This window comes from Tamandua tetradactyla, chromosome 13 (assembly GCF_023851605.1).
Source record: "Tamandua tetradactyla isolate mTamTet1 chromosome 13, mTamTet1.pri, whole genome shotgun sequence".
Taxonomy (NCBI): Eukaryota; Metazoa; Chordata; class Mammalia; order Pilosa; family Myrmecophagidae; genus Tamandua; species Tamandua tetradactyla.
The window spans coordinates 39054339-39072370 of NC_135339.1; the positions used below are offsets into that span (position 1 = coordinate 39054339).

At 36.4% G+C, this 18032-nt stretch overlaps 1 protein-coding gene across 2 annotated transcripts in view; it reads right to left on the reverse strand.

Annotated features, from left to right (window-relative positions):
- The window catches only part of UBE2D1 (ubiquitin conjugating enzyme E2 D1), a 44633-nt gene that overhangs the window by 8902 nt on the left and 17699 nt on the right, over positions 1-18032 (reverse strand). Inside the window, exons 2-3 of one of the 2 annotated variants that reach the window (XM_077125281.1) lie at positions 1269-1332; positions 1144-1175 (exon numbers count right to left, since the gene is read on the reverse strand). In XM_077125281.1, coding sequence (XP_076981396.1) covers positions 1144-1175; positions 1269-1332 — 96 coding nt within the window. Of the gene's footprint in view, positions 1-1143; positions 1176-1268; positions 1333-18032 lie in introns of those variants that run through there. The other variant, XM_077125282.1, reaches the window with a different exon arrangement.

The following is an 18032-nucleotide window of genomic DNA, read 5'->3' on the forward strand; positions in this document are numbered from 1 at the left end:
TAGATATTCAAATGATACTACAGAGTACTATAGAGTGGCATGCTTATACTACTAAAATAAGAGAGGTATGAACAACATAATTTGTTTATATAATCACATTTGCTGCATGTGATTCGCCTATGAAATACTTGTGAAGGGCTACAATTCAAATGGTAAGCCTTTAAATGATGGTATTTTAATCACCAGATTCTTATAAAAAATTGATAGTTAAATAATAAATTGTATTTTACCCTTTTAGAAACCAATAAGGTAATAATGTAGTAATTTGAGAAACTTGCCTAAGAGTCTTACTCTGAAAATTATTACTTCTTTTTTTAAACAGTTAAACATAAAGCAGTACGATTAAAAATTATTTACTAGATAAAACTCTTTCAGGAGAGGGAGGAGACAATGATGTTCATGGAAATATGTTACTAATGTACGCTCACCCAGAAAGTAGATTTGAGCTGTCAGTGCCCATTCTTAGGTGATCACTTTTGCTCGTGGAAAGAAAAGCCTGTTTCAAGTCATAATTGTCTCTCAGGTGTAGAAAGAAATAATCTTAACAAAGGATAATAAGTATTAAGAAAAGCCAGCCATAAAACAGCTGGTAATTTTGAATTCAGGACAATGTAATAAAATTAAATGTAACAAACTCATGAGTTGGCAAAGATAGATCCTGCATTTTTTTATCAGTTCTGTCTCACAGATCGGGAAAGTTCTCATTATAAATTAGTTTTAACTCCTTATAGGAATTCTATTATTGGCCAATGAGATTTATTTCTAACTTATTAAAACTGAAGATGTGAGAATTATTGTGCTTAGTTGTGAACAACTGACTTTTTGTTGTATTTTGTTTTGTTTTGTCTTTAAAAAAGGTAAAGCAAACACACAGCCTGGCAGCCTGATTGCAAACTGTGGGTGATCCACTGCTATGTATATGATAATCAAGGATTTGGCAAAGGAAAACATCACACTAATCCTAGGATGTATCTGCCACCAAGGCTCTAGAAAATTATCATATATCCTTAATCATCTGTTGCTTACTAGGTGAATAAGAGTACAAGAAAATTCAGCTTTAGCCACAAAATCTGATCAAAGGTGAAATGGCAAGAATGAGGTATGGCTGAAGGTATTAATTTCATACATATGAATCATACTTACAGGCCCCATAATAGTTGCTTGCCAGTGGAACACTGAAACAAACAAAGGAGTTTTGGAGTCATTTACAGATGTTCAAACCTATATTATTAAAGGTAGCAAAATCCTAGCAATAGAGCAAAGCTTACAGTCATCTCCCACAGGGCCCGCTGAACAGTGAGCAGGAGGATCGCGCTGCAGATCACTCAATTCCTGAAACAAAGCGAAAAAATAGTTAAGGTTAACTCTTTCTTTATGCAGTGAAACAGTCATAACAATCCATGAAGATACAAACCAACAGCTTTATTTCAAAGCTTGTATTTCTATTTGAAATATAAAAACATAAAATTTATTCTTTCAATGACTAGTGGAAGAGTATGAGAACAAGGTGTTAAACTCTAACCAATGGAAAACTTCAATGGATTAAAGTACTGTTTTTCTTTAACATTCCTAAGGCAAAAATATTTACTGAGTATCTACTATACGCAGAGCAATTTATGTAAGTGCTAGGCAAACAATATACAAGACACAGGCCCTACTTCCAACAGGTTTACAATCTAATAAGGGAGAAAGAAGGTTCAAAGAGAGATGGATATTTAAAGAACAACTTGAACACTCTGTGGAAAGGAGAGCAGTCAGGTCATGCTTTGAAACCTAGAACACTGAATCATGAGCTTTTTTCTGCTTTGAATGCAGTGAAAGAAAGATCATAGAAAGGACACATGCTTTAGAGTTGGCCAATCCTGAGTGGGAAGGGCAGTTCCACCATTAACTAGCTCTGTGACCTTGGGGAAATCACTGTGCCTCAAATGGGAAAGAACCAATCAACTGCAAATATTAATAGTATAAATTCAGCATAAAGAACTGTAACTGAGGAATATAATTTAGTTTGGAAGATTAGGGAATGTCCGAGGAAGTGACATTTAAGCTGAAATCTAAAGTATGAATGGGAGTCAGTTTGGGGTAAGAGGAGCGTTGTGAAGTCGGGTAGCATAAAAGGAGACTAGAAAGATAGAAGTCAGGCTGAAAGCAGATTGGAAAAAGGCAAAACTACAAGATTAGAACACACAAAAGAAATGGGGGCATGGATTGGTGAAAGGGCAAAGAGATAAAAGTGGATATATTTGAGACATTCTGAAGGGGCTCTCAAAGGATGTGATGATGAATCACATGTTTAGAGTGCAGGAGAGAGGTCACAGACACGTACGATGAAAATCAGGGGCAAGTAAGATTTACCCGATGTTTTAATCATCCTAATGATCTTCAGAAGGTGTTGTTATGCTCCCTATTTTACGAATGAAGCGTAAAGGTAACATGCTTCACTGTATGCTCATATAACTAGCAAAGGTGGAAATGGGATTCAAATTCAACTAGTTGAAGTCCTTGCTTTTTAGTCAGCAAACATACAAACTAGATGCCATTTACAGAGATAGGAACACTAGAAGACAAGTTAATTTGGAAATGTTAAATCTGTGATCCCTGTGATAACAGGAAAAAAAATTAGTTCAACACACCTGGAGCTCAAAAGAGGACTAGACTAGAAATCTGAAAATTGTTGTATATACCTGGTATTTAAAATATTTTCATGGGAGCACATGTAAATAAAATACCGCATTTCATCAGATCAAAGATGTCATCAACTGTAAATAACATTATTTTACTGACCACTAATAAAGGAAAACTGCTGCCAATTAACTTTAAGACACCATCAATTATAAGATGCATCCGGATTTTAGAAACGTTAAAATTTTAAAGGATATGTATCTTAGAATCACTGCAATATGTAATTACAGTGATGGGTGAAGTGCTTCAATAGGCAAACAAAGCCGAGAGGTGATAGGGAGAAGGCTTTCTAAGAAAGTGATATAAGAGTTAAGTAATTGAGCCAAGTGCAAGCTTGCATCTCCTTCTTCCAAGTCCAAAGTTCTCTTCCAGTGTACCTTGGTACTTTCAGTTTTGTTTTTTGTGGTTGTTTTTAAAAACTGGTGCTGTGGTTCTCTACTTAACGAGAATTATTAGGGTGAGCTACTTCTTTGATACATGTATAGTTAAGAGGTAAAGAGAAGGGCCTTAGTCTTCGACTTTGCTACAGTGGTTAAAATCAAGGCTCTGAAGTTCAAGTCTAGGTGTCATCACTCACTTGCCACACGGTCTTTTTTTCTCCCTCTCTCCAAACCTCAATTTTCCTCAACATAAAGTGGCATTACTACCTTCATCATAGGCTCTGTGATAATCAAGGGAAACGATACATGTAAAGTGCACAGCAGTCTCTGGCACATACTCGGCATTCAAATAAATAACAGAATAATACAAGATTGAGGACAACCACCCAAATTTCTAATAGCTGAACACAGTTATTTAAATAGTTTAAAAGACTGGTGAGGGTGCAGTTACCAAAACACAATCCATTTCAGAATGTGCCTTATTTTATAGTTTTCAAATTTAGGCTTTGAAGAGACTGCTTCTGAAAATATGCATCATGTTGAGTTTTCTAAATATTAGTGTAAATGGGACTTCTTTGCCCTTATTTGAAGTAAAAAAGACTAATCAGAAAATGACAGTTTCTAGTGGTAGTAAAACATTAATAATTATAATGTTTATATTTTATATAGTGATAATATGTATGTAAATAAATCACACATATACTCAAACACATGCAAATTAAAGTTTTTAATTAACAACCACAACAAAAATTTATTTTACTTGGATTAGCCTTGAACCATGGTCAAATTTCAAATGTCAGGCTGTTCTTCAAACCATGGTCAAATTTCAAATGTCAGGCTGTTCTTCAAATTCTTTAAAAATATCTTATGGGGTATCCAGGTGGGGTATATGTTGGAGTTCTCCATATGGGCTTCTGCATTATATTTGCAACTCTCCTGTAAGTTCAAAAGTATTTCAAAATATAAACATTATATAAAAATATATAGGTCATCTTGTTCCTGTTATTGCTTTGTATGCTGACCTTTTTTTTTTACATGGGCAGGCACCAGGAAGTGAACCTGGGTCTTCAGCATGGCAGGTGAGAACTCTGCCACTGAGCCACCATCCCACCACCCTGTACGCTGATTTTATCTCCTTTTCTAAGAGAAGGTAGGACTAAGGAAGAGGGAAGTGAAATCCAACAACCAACTCCTGCAAAGGGCCATGGTCTAAAGCTGTCTACTTAAAATTTATCCATTCTAGAAAAGAGGCAACTCACAGCACATCAGACATCCTTAATTACACACATCAGTAATTACTTACTACTAAAAAGTATAGTAATGCTTTGGTGAGGACACTTAATATCCTAAAATGTATAGGAGAGCTTAGATTTCTAATGTTCTACTCCTCTGCAAAAAAAACATATGTGGAAACATGGCCCATTCTATTGCTTAGAAGTACACAACTGAAGCTATGGCCCATACAACTATCAGAAAATAAAAAGCATGATTTATACCCTCCCTCACCCACAAAAATATGTATGTTAAATTTGACAAGAAAAAGTAAAATCAAGACACTTATGAGAATTCTAAGATACACTAATGAAAATATAAAACAAATAAAAATTACACACAAACCTTTTTTGCTCCAACCCTTATTGCTCTTAAGTCTAGTCAGTAGCCAGTGCACTTTAGATACAACACAAAAACTCAAGGATCATCATGTATAGTCCTTAAAGTCTCCTCCTTTGATTCTAAGTTTTGCCGAAAGTACCTAGTTACTTGACTTATGCTTTCTCTGTTTTCACTGGCATTCTTATTTATCTACCCTTAGCCGCGTGGCCACATATGGGATATTAAAAATAATTTAGTGTTTTTCATGCGATTTCAAAAGAATATGCCAGGATTAGTAACCTCTTCCCTTGCCCTTCTTCCCCTCTCTCTCTGTAATAAATGAATACTAATTATATAACGTGCTCAAGACCATAGGATCCTCTGAGGATGCTACCATACAGCATACAAAAAGATGCTATTATAATCCCATAATATATTCTAAATACAAGTTTTAACTCCACAGGCCAAACCGCTAATTAACGACCTCAGACTCCCTCTTCCTGAACACTTCTTCCTATGACACCACTATTCTAAAATCTAGGATGTGCCCCAACAAGTAACCTCCCAATAAACCGCTTTGTAAGCACCTCATGCCTCTTGCCTAGACTTCTTCATGGTCATGCTTTTATCCCTTGATGAATTTAAGAGTAAAAGGTCTCAAAGATGGAGCATTTCAAAGCATTCATTTCTACCAAGTAATGTATGTGTGCATATATGTTACAAAAGCAAAACAAAACAAACCAGTGCTTTGTAAGAAAAACATATACATGAAGAAAGAAAGCAATGTATAGTCAAACACCCATGAAACCATTACCCAGACCAATCTATTGTGAACTTATTAGAATATTTCCATCTACTGCTTTGGTAGGAAATAGGCGTGTCACTCATTATTGGAAGGAGTATAAATTGGTACAACCTTTTGGAGAGTAATTCGGCAATAACTATGAAAGTAGAAGATACATATAGCATCTGACCCTGTACTTTCACCTTATAGAAATAATAGCCTAGGTAGCCAAAGATGCATATATAAAGATGCTCAGTGTAGCATTTTGTATGATTATGAAAAACTGAGAATAGCTTAAATGTCTATCAATAAGGGAATAGTTTCATAAAATAATATAACTATATTATGCAAAACTGTGCTGCCATTAAAAAGAATGAGGAAGATCTGTACATGTTGACATGGCAGGATGTTTAATGAACATAATATGGTGTTTGAATGAAAAATAAAGGTTCAGGGGTGCAAGGGTAGTTCACTGGTAGAATACTCACCTGCCACGCAGGAGACCAGGGTTCAATTCCCGGCTCATGCACTTCCCAAAGTAACAAATAAATAAGCAAAACAAACAAAAATTCAACAAACAGTGTTGCAATAATGGGATACTCACATGGAAAAATAATTAAATGTGACCCCACCATACAGTATAAAATTAAAAAAAAAAAGGTTCAAGAAAAAGATGCTATTATATTATAATCCCATAAAATATACATACACATGTACAGAAAAAAAATAAAAGGATATATAATAAACTGTTAACAGGAGTTATCTCTGGAAGTGTGTTATTACTTTTTACTTTATGTCTTCTATATTGTCTCAATTTTTTAACAGTACTTTTGTAACTTTTTAAAAGAAAAAGTAAAGATTTTTGTTCAGATTCTTATACATTTTCAAAGAGATTAAATGACATTAGTTTTTTCCCCCCTCCATATACATTATAAGCATCTTCTCTTTACATTATAAAAATCTTTGTAAGACAAAGAAAGATTGAGGAACTTGTCACATATTGGATACTAAGGAGACACAACAACTAAATGTAACATGGGATCCCAGACTGGATCCTGAAACAGGAAAGGGACATTAGTAGAATCTGGTAAAATCTGAATTAGGAATGTAGCTTAGTTAATTATATCATACCAATGTTACTTTACTCATTTTGATAACTGAACTATGTTAGGTAAGTTATGAATATGAGGGTGAAGTGTATATTTTTTTCAGTACTATTTTTTTCTGAACTATTTTTGAAACTTTTCTATTAAGACTAAAATTATCTCAAAATAAAACATTTTCTAGACTCTATAAATATTCCAAAACAGTTCACTATCTTTTTTCCCATGCTTGCTTCTTTTTATTCCCCATACCTGTTATTGGAACATTAGTGTCCTAATCACTAGGCTAAACATCTCAACACTATTCTGACTCCTGTCTTCTCCTGTCTTTCATATATAATCAAATGTCGAGTACGATATATTCTACCTCAATAACCATTGCGTTGCTTGCCAGTTACTTAAGCCCAAGCAACTATGTTATAATTGTATTACTTCCAAAATAACTTCTAAAGGCACATCCCTGTGCCTCTATTCTTCGCTTAAAAAATATAAGTGGCTGCCCAATGCTTATTAAAGATGGCATTCAACTTCTGAAGGTCTTTTCATGATCTAGTGCCAACACAACCCTTTCAATCGAGCTCCACTTCCCAAACTTACCCAGAGACTCTCTAAAGAAGTCCTTGGATTTTCTAAAACACTATCAGGAGTTCTGTAGAGTCAAAATGAATTTCATAGTAAAACTAAGATGTGATTTGTCTTTTTTATTCTCAATATCTCATGAATATTCAGTAGTATTTTCCATTGGCTTAATAACATGTGATACTGTAACAGGTTGAATGCATAGAGGTGAGACTCCAGCTGTCATCCTATAAACCATACAATAAAGACATTTGAGAAAAAGTAAAACAATGCCATTCTACTTGTATGTTTTGGAAATACAGTTACTTTCATAAAAATATGCTATTTTTGCTAGTACGCAATCGGTTTATTATTCAAAAATTTTTATTAAATATTTTATTTTTTTAAATTTTTAATATGTTAATTTGGAGTTCACACAAACAAAAGCTCTTTGAGGGTCCTCAATAATTTTTAAGAGTATAAGGGGCTTCTGGGACAAAAAAGTTTGAGAGCTATTCGTCTAGACTGACTACTTGATGCTCCCTATTCATGGCTAAGTATTCTGCCATAAGAATTTCGTTTCTCCTGAAATAATTTTCCATATATCTCTCCCTACCCACATTTTATCCATTCTTCTTAAAAGTGGTCTTCTCAAAGGCATGAGCTTTAGATTCAGACCTGGATCAAATTCTGGACTTTCTATTGACTGTTACTGGCTGTGTGATCTTGGGCAATTTACCTAACCTCTCTGGGTCTCAAGAAAAACATCTGTAAAATGGAGATATCACAGGCTACCTTGAAGAACTATACTGAGAATTAAATGAAAACCACCAGCTTAATCTTTGAAATGTATAACAGATGCTTAATAAACTCTAATTTCTTCACTCCCTTTCCTTTTCTATCAGAATATGTTTTTGGAAACCAGGACGTTTATGCATTTTACCCATGTACTCCTCGACAATGCTTAGAACAATGCTACATATGTTGTTTAATATTATCTGAGTCAAGCAAGAAAATTTAAGAACTAATGTGATCAGCAGAAGCTAAATATAATCATAAGAATTATTTCAACTCTCAGTCTTTCAGAAATACACATGATTTGGCAGTGGGATCAAAATTACTTCCTTATGTAGACATACAGATTAAATATAATGAAAGGAGTATCATAGTAACAGATGTTAAGAGAAAATAGTTCAGGCTACTTAAAAACACTGTGGCAGCCTTTTAAATAACACATGACACCCAAAAATGAATCTTGAGATAATATTAATCATTAAGATATTAAGAACACATGCCACTACCACAACTATTGTCAATTTATAGAATGCATGATATTCTAGCAAAGCGTCAACAGTCACATAAAGTTCCTGCTAAAAGGTTTTGTTTGGGTTTTTCTGCTTTGGAAGATCTTAAAACTCTAAATATTCAGTCCTTATTGTTTATTTAGGATGCTGCTGACCTACTTTCAGGACACAGCTTTGAGTTGCTTTCCCAACAGGAGTTATGGGTTTGTGCTGAGCTGACCCAGTCTCAAATCAAGGATTCTAACCACTGGCAATGCTTGTTAACAGAGCTGCATAGACAGGGCTGTAGTCTGTGGCGGACAGAGATTTTTTTTTATCTGTTCCATGTTCAATTTAACCACCCGGACTAATTATAGCAGAAGTTTATGAAGTACTTCCATATCCTTTCTGCTTCTATCCATCCCGACTCCACCCTCAAAGAGTTTTAATGCTACCAGAGTATGGTGTGAATTAAAATTCTCACAAAAGTCACTGGTCAGGCACATTTGCTGATGATTAAACTGTAGACAGAATATCAAGAACTTACTCCTTTGTGAAAAAAATCTTCATAAGATGTAGTTTAAAAGGTATAGAAAAGGGATCCTCTGGATTCTTAAAAGATTAAAAGCAGCTACAGTAGTTCTATCTCCAAGATTTCCTTCTGAATATATCCATTAAAGTTTGGAACACTCTAGGGAGTCCTAGACACATAATTTTTTGTAGAAAAATTTTCCAAGGACAGAAGAGCAATCTAGTAAGGACGTAGCATAAAATAATTTGATCAACACTAACTTCTAAATCAAGAATACACACTGATATATGAAATCTTAAAAAGTAAGGTTATAAGATCTGGTAAGTGCTGAAAAATCAATGGATTGCCCTGAGTTCACTTCCCATCCTATCCTTTAAACTTGTGGCATACTTTGGTACTGTATTTAATTTGTTTGTTATAAGAAGCAGATTGCTGGAAGCATTGAAAAGACTAATGTTGGCGGGCCGCGGTGGCTCAGCGGGCAAGAGTGCTTGCCTGCCGTGCCGGAGGACCCCGGTTCGATTCCCAGCCCCAGCCCATGTAAAAAAACAAACAAACAAACAAAATACAATAAAACAAGAAAATGTTTCCCTTTCTTCCTCACTTCCTTCCTTCCATCCTTCCTTCTTTCTCTGTCTTTCCTTCCCTTCCTCCCTCTTTCTTTAAAAAAAAAAAAAAAAAAAAAAAAGAAAAGACTAATGTTTTTTTTTATTTGCCAGTTTTTACAAGTAGCTTTGAGGGTACTGCATATCGTCATGTTACAGGCTGTGTACTGCCCAATTTCCAGGGGACCCATTTACACATGTGTGTGGTGCCCCTAGAGCTGTGCATAGCTTCATTATGGAAAGTTGAACAAAAAAGAGATGAACAACATATTCCTTAAATCCAACTTAGAATGTCATGACTGTTCTGGATAAAGAATTGCATGTTTTTTCCTTTTTTGGGGGGTGTGTGTGCATGGGCCAGGAATCGAACCAGGTCTCCTACACGGCAGGTGAGCATTCTACCACTGAATACCTGTGTGCCCGGGATTGCACTTTTTTTTTTAATTTTTTATTAATTAAAAAAATTACAAGGAACAAACATTCCTAACATATACACTCAGCAATTCACAATATCATCACATAGTTGCATATTCATCATCATGATCATTTCCCAGAACATTAGCATCAATTCAGAAAAAGAAATAAAAAGACAACAGAAAAACATAACAAACAGAAAACAAAAAATTTTACAGGCCATACCCCTTAGTGATCCCTTTCATTGATCACCAGCATTTCAAACTAAATCTATTTTAATATTTGTTCCCCCTATTATTTATTTTTATTCCATATGTTCCTCTCATCTGTTGACAAGGTAGATAAAAGGAGCATCAGACACAAGGTTTTCACAATCACACAGTCACATTGTGAAAGCTATATCATTATACAATCATCATCAAGAAACATGGCTACTGGAACACAGCTCTACATTTTCAGGCAGCTCCCTCCAGCCTCTCCATTACATCTTGGATAACAAGGTGATATCTATTTAATGCATAAGAATAACCTCCAGGATAACCTCTCAACTCTGTTTGGAATCTCTCAGCCATTGACACTTTGTCTCATTTCACTCTTCCCCCTTTTGGTGGAGAAGGTTTTCTCAATCCCTTGATGCTGGGTCTCAGCTCATTCTAGAGTTTTTCTCAATCCCTTGATGCTGAATCTCAGCTCATTCTGGGATTTCTGTCCCACACTGCCAGGAAGATCCACACCCCTGGTAGTCATGTCCCACATAGACAGGGGGAGGGTGGTGAGTCTGCTTGCTGTGTTGGCTAGAGAGAGAGGCCACATCTGAGCAACAAAAGAGGTTCTCTTGGGGGTGACTCTTAGGCTTAATTTTTTTTAAATTTTTTTAATTTTTTTATTAATGAAAAAAAATTACAAGAAAGAAACACAAACATTCCCAACTCATACACTCAGCAATTCACAATATCATCACATAGTTGCATATTCATCATCATGATCATTTCCCAGAACATTTGCATCAGTTCAGAAAAAGAAATAAAAAGACAACAGAAAAATAAAACAAAAACAGAAAAAAAAAATTTATATACCATACCCCTTACCCCTCCCTTTGTTGATCACTAGCATTTCAAACTAAATTTATTTTAACATTCGCTCCCTCTATTATTTATTTTTATTACATATGTTCCTCTCATCTGTTGACAAGGTAGATAAAAGGAGCATCAGACACAAGGTTTTCACAATCACACAGTCACATTGTGAAAGCTATATCATTATACAATCATCATCAAGGAACATGGCTACTGGAACACAGCTCTACATTTTCAGGCAGTTCCCTCTAGTCTCTCCATTACATCTGGGTTAACAGGGTGATATCTATTTAATGCGTAAGAATAACCTCCAGGATAACCTCTCGACTCTGTTTGGAATCTCTCAGCCATTGACACTTTGTCACACTTCACTCTTCCCCCATTTGGTCGAGAAGGTTTTCTCAATTCCTTGATGCTGAATCTCAGCTCATTCTGGGATTTCTGTCTCACATTGCCAGAAAGATCCACACTCCTGGGAGTCATGTCCCACGTAGACAGGGGGAGGGTGGTGAGTTTGCTTGCTGTGTTGGCTGGAGAGAGAGGCCACATCTGAGCAACAAAAGAGGTTCTCTTGGGGGTGACTCTTAGGCCTAATTTTAAGTAGGCTTGACCTATTCCTTGTGGGGTTAAGTTTCATATGAACAAACCCCAAGACTGGGGGCTCAGCCTATAGCTTTAGTTGTCCACACTGCTTGTGAGAATATCAAGAATTCAACTTGGGGAAGTTGAGTTTTCCCCCATTCTCACCATTCCCCAAAGGGGACTTTGCAAATACTTTTCCACTCACCGATAAAATCACTCTGGGATTCATCAGGGTATCACCTGGACAAACCCAACAAAATCTCATGTTCTATACAAAGTTCCATGTACTTAAGGTGTTCAATCAACTATCTACATAAGTTATATTAGGAGATGCACTAGTCAAAGTATAGATTTGTAACGAATAAACATTTTTTGCTTTAGTCTCACACATTAGTTGAAATTTTTAAATATTAAGTACCATCTATTTTCAGCACACTGCACTAATGACATTCTTTTGTTCTTCCTCATACAAAAACATTTTTTAAATTTGTACATTTAGTCACTATCATTATACACTCTAGCCATTCCTAGATTACACCATCTCGATCTTTATTGTCTATCTTTCTTTGTGATTTCATTTATGCCCCAGCCCTCCTCCCTCTATCATTCTCATATGCAGCTTCATTCAGTGTTTTAACATAATTGTATTACAGTTAGGTAGTATTGTGCCGTCCATTTCTGAGTTTTTATATTCAGTCCTGTTGCCCGATCTGTATCCCTTCAGCTCCAATTACCCAATATCTTACCCTATTTCTATCTCCTGATGGTCTCTGTTACCAAGGAAATATTCCAAGTTTATTCACTAATGTCAGTTCATATCAGTGAGACCATACAGTATTTGTCCTTTTGTTTCTGGCTAATCACACTCAGCATAATGTCCTTAAGGTCCATTCATGTTGTTACATACTTCATAACTTTATTCTGTCTTACAGCTGCATAATATTCTATCTTATGTAAATGCCACAGTTTGTTAAGCCAACTGTCTGTTGATGGACATTTTGGCTTTTTCCATCTCTTGGTAATTGTTAATAATGCTGCTATAAACATTGGTGTGTAAATGTCCATTTGTGTACTTGGCCTCGTGTCCTTTGAGTAGAGACAGCATATAGATGGATCCTGTTTTTTAATCCATTCTGCCAGACTATGTCTTTTGACTGGAGAGTTTAATCCATTAACATTCAGTGTTATTACTGCATGGGTAGTACTTTCTTCTACTATTTTGCCTTCTGGATTTTATATGTCATATCTAATTTTCCTTCTTTTTACCTTTACTCATAGTCTTCCTTTCTACACTCTTCTCCACACCTCTCTCTTCTGTCTTTGTATCTGTCTCTAGTGTTCCCTTTAGTATTTCTTGCAGAGCTGGTCTCTTGGCCACAAATTCTCTCAGTGATTTTTTGTCTGAAAATGTTTTAATTTCCTCCTCATTTTTGAAGGACAATTTTGCTGGATATAGAATTCTTGGTTGGCAGTTTTTCTCTTTTAATAATTTAAATATATCATCCCACTGTTTTCTCGCCTCCATGGTTTCTGCTGAGAAATCTACACACAGTCTTATTGGGCTTCCCTTGTATGTGATGGATTGCTTTTCTCTTGCTGCTTTCAAGATCCTCTCTTTCTCTTTGACCTCTGACATTCTGATTATTAAATGTCTTGGAGTATGTCTATTTGGATCTATTCTCTTTGGGGTACGCTGCACTTCTCGGATCTGTAATTTTAAGTCTTTCATAAGAGTTGAGAAATTTTCAGTGATAATTTCCTCCATGAGTTTTTTTCCTCCTTTTCCCTTCTCTTCTCCCTCTGGGACACCCACAACACGTATATTCATGTGCTTCATATTGTCTTTCAATTCCCTGAGTCCCTGCTCATATTTTTCCTTTTTTTTCCCTATAGTTTCTGTTTCTTATTAGATTTCAGATGTTCCGTCCTCCAGTTCAGAAATCCTATGTTCTGTCTCTTGAAATCTACCATTGTAGGTTTCCATTGTCTTTTTGATCTCGTCTACTGTGTCTTTCATTCCCATAAGTTCTGTGATTTGTTTTTTCAGACTTTCAGTTTCTTCTTTTTGTTCTTTCCTTGCCTTCTTTATATCCTCCCTCAATTCATTGATTTGGTTTTTGATGAGGTTTTCCATGTCTGTTCGTACATTCTGAATTAACTGTTTCAGCTCCTGTATGTCATTTGAATTGTTGGCTTGTTCCTTTGACTGGGCCATATCTTCAATTTCCTTAGTGTGATTTGTTATTTTTTGCTGGCATCTAGGCATTTAATTACCTTAATTAGTTTATTCTGGAGATTGCTTTCACTTCTTTTATCTAGGGTTTTCTTGCTGTATGAATTTGTTGTCTATCTGTTCTTTGACATTCCATTCAGCTTTACCTGGACCTTTAGCTTAAGTTTTGTTTAACAGAGGAGAATTTTTCAGTTCTTGTTTTCTTGTTTCTTGCCCTGCTTGTGTGGTGCTTTCCCCCCCACACACACACTTAGGAGGGTCTACTTAGATATTATAGACCCCAGCCAGATTTTCCCAGACCAAACTGGCCTCCTATCAGGAGGAAAGAGTCACCTGCATCGGTTTTCCCTAAGGGTGAGACCCAGTAGGCTTAAAGACTTTCCTGTGGAGTCTCTGGACTCTGTTTTTCTTATCCTGCCCTCTGTGTGGCGCTTGTCTGACTGCAGGTCCCACCAGCATAAGATGATGCAGTACCTTTCACTTTGGTGGACTCTCCCTGCTGGGGGCGTGGTGGAGACAGAGGAGAGGTTGTAGGCTGGTTTTAATGGCTTCAAATTACCAAGCCCTGGTGTCTGAATTTCTTGATGGAGGGATTCCACCTGGGTGGGGCTTCCCCCCTCCCCTGGGGAAGGCACAAGTTCCAGATAAGCCCCCAAAAGAGCTCACTTCTGCCTATGCCTGGGGCAGTTGCAGCCTGAAAAGTCCTGCTGCTGTATCCAGAGGCAGTCAAGCCTTTGTAGATACACAGCCACAAAAACCTCTGTTTCCTTCTTTTTTTTTTTTTTCCCCTTTTTCTGTCAGTCCTGCCCCCTTGGTGCCAGGGCAAAAATGAGCAACCTCCACTTTGATCGGGTTCACCTAAACTGGGGGCCTATTTTCAATAGTCAGAATTTGTTAAATAGTTCCACAATTGGCGTTTGATTGTGCCCAGTCTCTGCTGCCGGTAAAGTCCTTTCCTTTCCCCTCTGGGAAGCGGCCTATGTGGGAGGGATGCTGGCCGCAGCAGCTTTGGGAACTCACGGTTCTGGGGGGTGCTCGCAGCTGGTCCAGCTGGTCCAGACTGGGGTACGCTGTGTGTCCGGTCACTATTGTGGCTCCGGGAGCTGTTCTGTACTGTTTCTGGTTATTTAGTAGTTGTTCTGGAGGACAAACTAAAATGCGCACATTGTTAAGCCGCCAACTTGACCTGGAAGTCCGGGATTGCACTTTTGATATGAAAGCAAGAAAGATGGTGTCTGACATCTGAGTGGGACTGAGAATACTTATTTTAACTTTAGTTCTTCATAAATGTGGTGCAAATGCAAAGAAAACAATGGCAAATTTGGAATTCAAACATTAAAAAGTGAAAACAGTGAATTTCCAATAGGGAGAAAAGAAAGGTCTTTTCCACTGATGGTAGAATTGGGTCAATTGGGTATCCAAATAGGATAAAAAAGAAGAATCTTGACTCCTCACTCAAAACACGCTCAAAAGTCAATTCTAGATAGATCGTAGGTTTAAATATGAAAGATAAAGCTTTAAAGGAAAACATAAAATGTTTTTATAATCTTGGGGAAGGCAGAGATTTCTTAAGCAGGGCATAAAAAGCACAAACCATCAGAGAAAAATGGAAAATGTGAACCTTGATGAAAATGAAACACATCTGCTCATCAAAAGACACATTAGGGCAGTGCAATGGTGGCTCAGTGGCAAAATTCTCGCCTGCCACACCAGAGACACAGGTTTGAGTCCCTGTGCCTGCCCATAAGAAAAAAAAAATGGTTTAAAAAGGGCATGGCTTAGAGGCAGATTTCTTGCCTGCCATGCTGGAGACCGAGGTTCGAATCCCTGTGCCTGTCCATGCAAAAAAAGAAAAAAGACATGTGAAAAGGTAAGCCACCTGCAATATATAGAACTGACAAAAGATTCACATCCAGAATATGAAAAAATGAGAAAAAAAAAAATTCCTACAGATCAATTAAAAAAAGGTAGACTTAAACAGGCAACTTTACAGAGGCATTCCAATAGTCAAAATACATGGGGAGGGGCTCAGCTCCATTTGTCATCAGGTAAGTACAAATGAAAACCACAATCTAGGCCATTACATACCCAACAGAACGGCTGAAATGTAAAGAACAAAAACGTTGGAAAGGATGGGAAACAGCTAGAACTCTAATCTGCAGCTGCTAGAAGAGGAAATCTGACAGCAACCACAAAAGTTGAAATAAGAAAGTGTTACAATCCAGTAATTCTACTGCTAGGTACATGCTTAACAGAATTGCACATATATGCGCACCATAGCAGCATTATTGGTAATATTAGAAACAACCCAAAAGTTCATCAACAGGTAGAATAAATCATTTGTAGCACACTCATGCAATGAGAATGAATGAACTACAATACCATGTAAAAATATAGATGAATCTCATAAATACGTTGAGAAAAAAAAAAGCTAGAGACAAAAAGATACATACTGTATGATTCCCTTTAAAGTTCGAAAACAGGAAAAAGTAATCTATGATGATAGCATTCAGAACAATAAATAACTTTGGAGGAAGACGTAAAGACAGGAAAGGAGAAAGAGAGGGCTTCTGGGGTCCTACTAATATTCTAACTCTTGAGCTGGGCACTGGTTTCCTAAGTGTGTTTCCTTTGTGAAAATTCCTCAAGCTGTATTCTTATAACCATCTTGTATATACATTAACCTTGAACAAAAAGTTTACACTACAACTTTTTTTTTTTTTTTTTGCATGGACAGGCACCGGGAATTGAACCCGGGTCTCCGGCATGGCAGGCTAGAACTATGCCTGCTGAGCCACCGTGGCCTACCCGACACTACAACTTTTAAAATGGATTTTGCCATAAAGAATAATGTAATGAGAATTTCTCCTTCCTTACAAGTTGGGCATTTTTGCAAATCTCTTTTCTGCAGAGATTTCTTACACTTCTCTGGACAAAAGTGACCAATTTGATGAAGAAAAGAGGAAATAGCCAGATTTACAGTGGAATGACGAGAACAGATAATATCATCTTAATAACATCAAAAAAGTAGTCAGACATATATAAAGTTCATATAAAGTAAAAGATGGCTAACAAATAATCAGACTAGTTGTAAATCTACACATGAAAAGAACTCATGACAGTAAGCACATTTTATATGTGTGTATACATATGAATGTATATATAATACCTTTCGGTTTCCTTTCCGGTGACTTTTTAATCTAAAATTGAAATACATAGTTCATCTGATTTCCTTCCTCTCCCTTAAAACAAAATAAGTACTAACTGACCCTTTATATACCTAAAAAGAGATGAAGCATTAAACGTCATCAAACTGGTAATGTATGCCCCAGACAAAGATAATTTGTGTCAATGAAGCAATTTTCTATTCCAATGTGAGTAATATTCAAATCAAGAAACTTGTTAAGGGTATCTAAGTTTCAAAAAAGTAAAAATATAAGATATATTATAAAAGGTAGATTTCATAATAAAGATACATTACGAAAGGTGAAGCTGTCCTTAATATCATGACAGGAACAAAAAAATCATTAAGAGGCCATAAAAATGAATACTTATAAATTTATATAACCTTACACAGTTAAGTACTTCTATTTTCGTTCCGATTTCTACAACCAACAGACACAAAGAAAAGTACTGAAAGGTCTGAAACTGAATTTTAAATTGCCACAGATGGCATGCTTATAACATCCCCACAATATGCTGAGTGTTTGCCATAAAACCAATTTAGACACTGTTCCTGCCTCTAGGGGACTTAAAATTTAAAAGTAGTTGAGGCAGCTTAATTCAAAGAAAGTAAACAAATAAAAGGAAACAAAGAAGTGAATGTAAGAGAAGAGGCCTGAGTTAATCTCCCAGCTCCCAGAAGGTTAACAGCTCAATCTGAATGAAAGCTAGTAACTCAAAGCTGCTTTATTTGCTATCCAACTTCAAAATAATATTGCAGGGCGGGCGATGGTGGTGCAGTGGCAGAGTTCTCGCCTGCCATGCCGGAGACCCTGGTTCCATTCCTGGTGCTTGCCCATGCAAAAAAAAAGAAAAGGTATTGCACAGTAAATATTCCCTAAAAAAATTATGCTGATCAGATGGAAAATGCTTTGTTATTTTCTAGCTTTAGTATTCAGAGGATTTAAATCTCAGTAATAGATATAGATACTCCATTGGGTGTATATAAAGGGCATTTAAAAGGCCCATGTATAGGGACTGAATT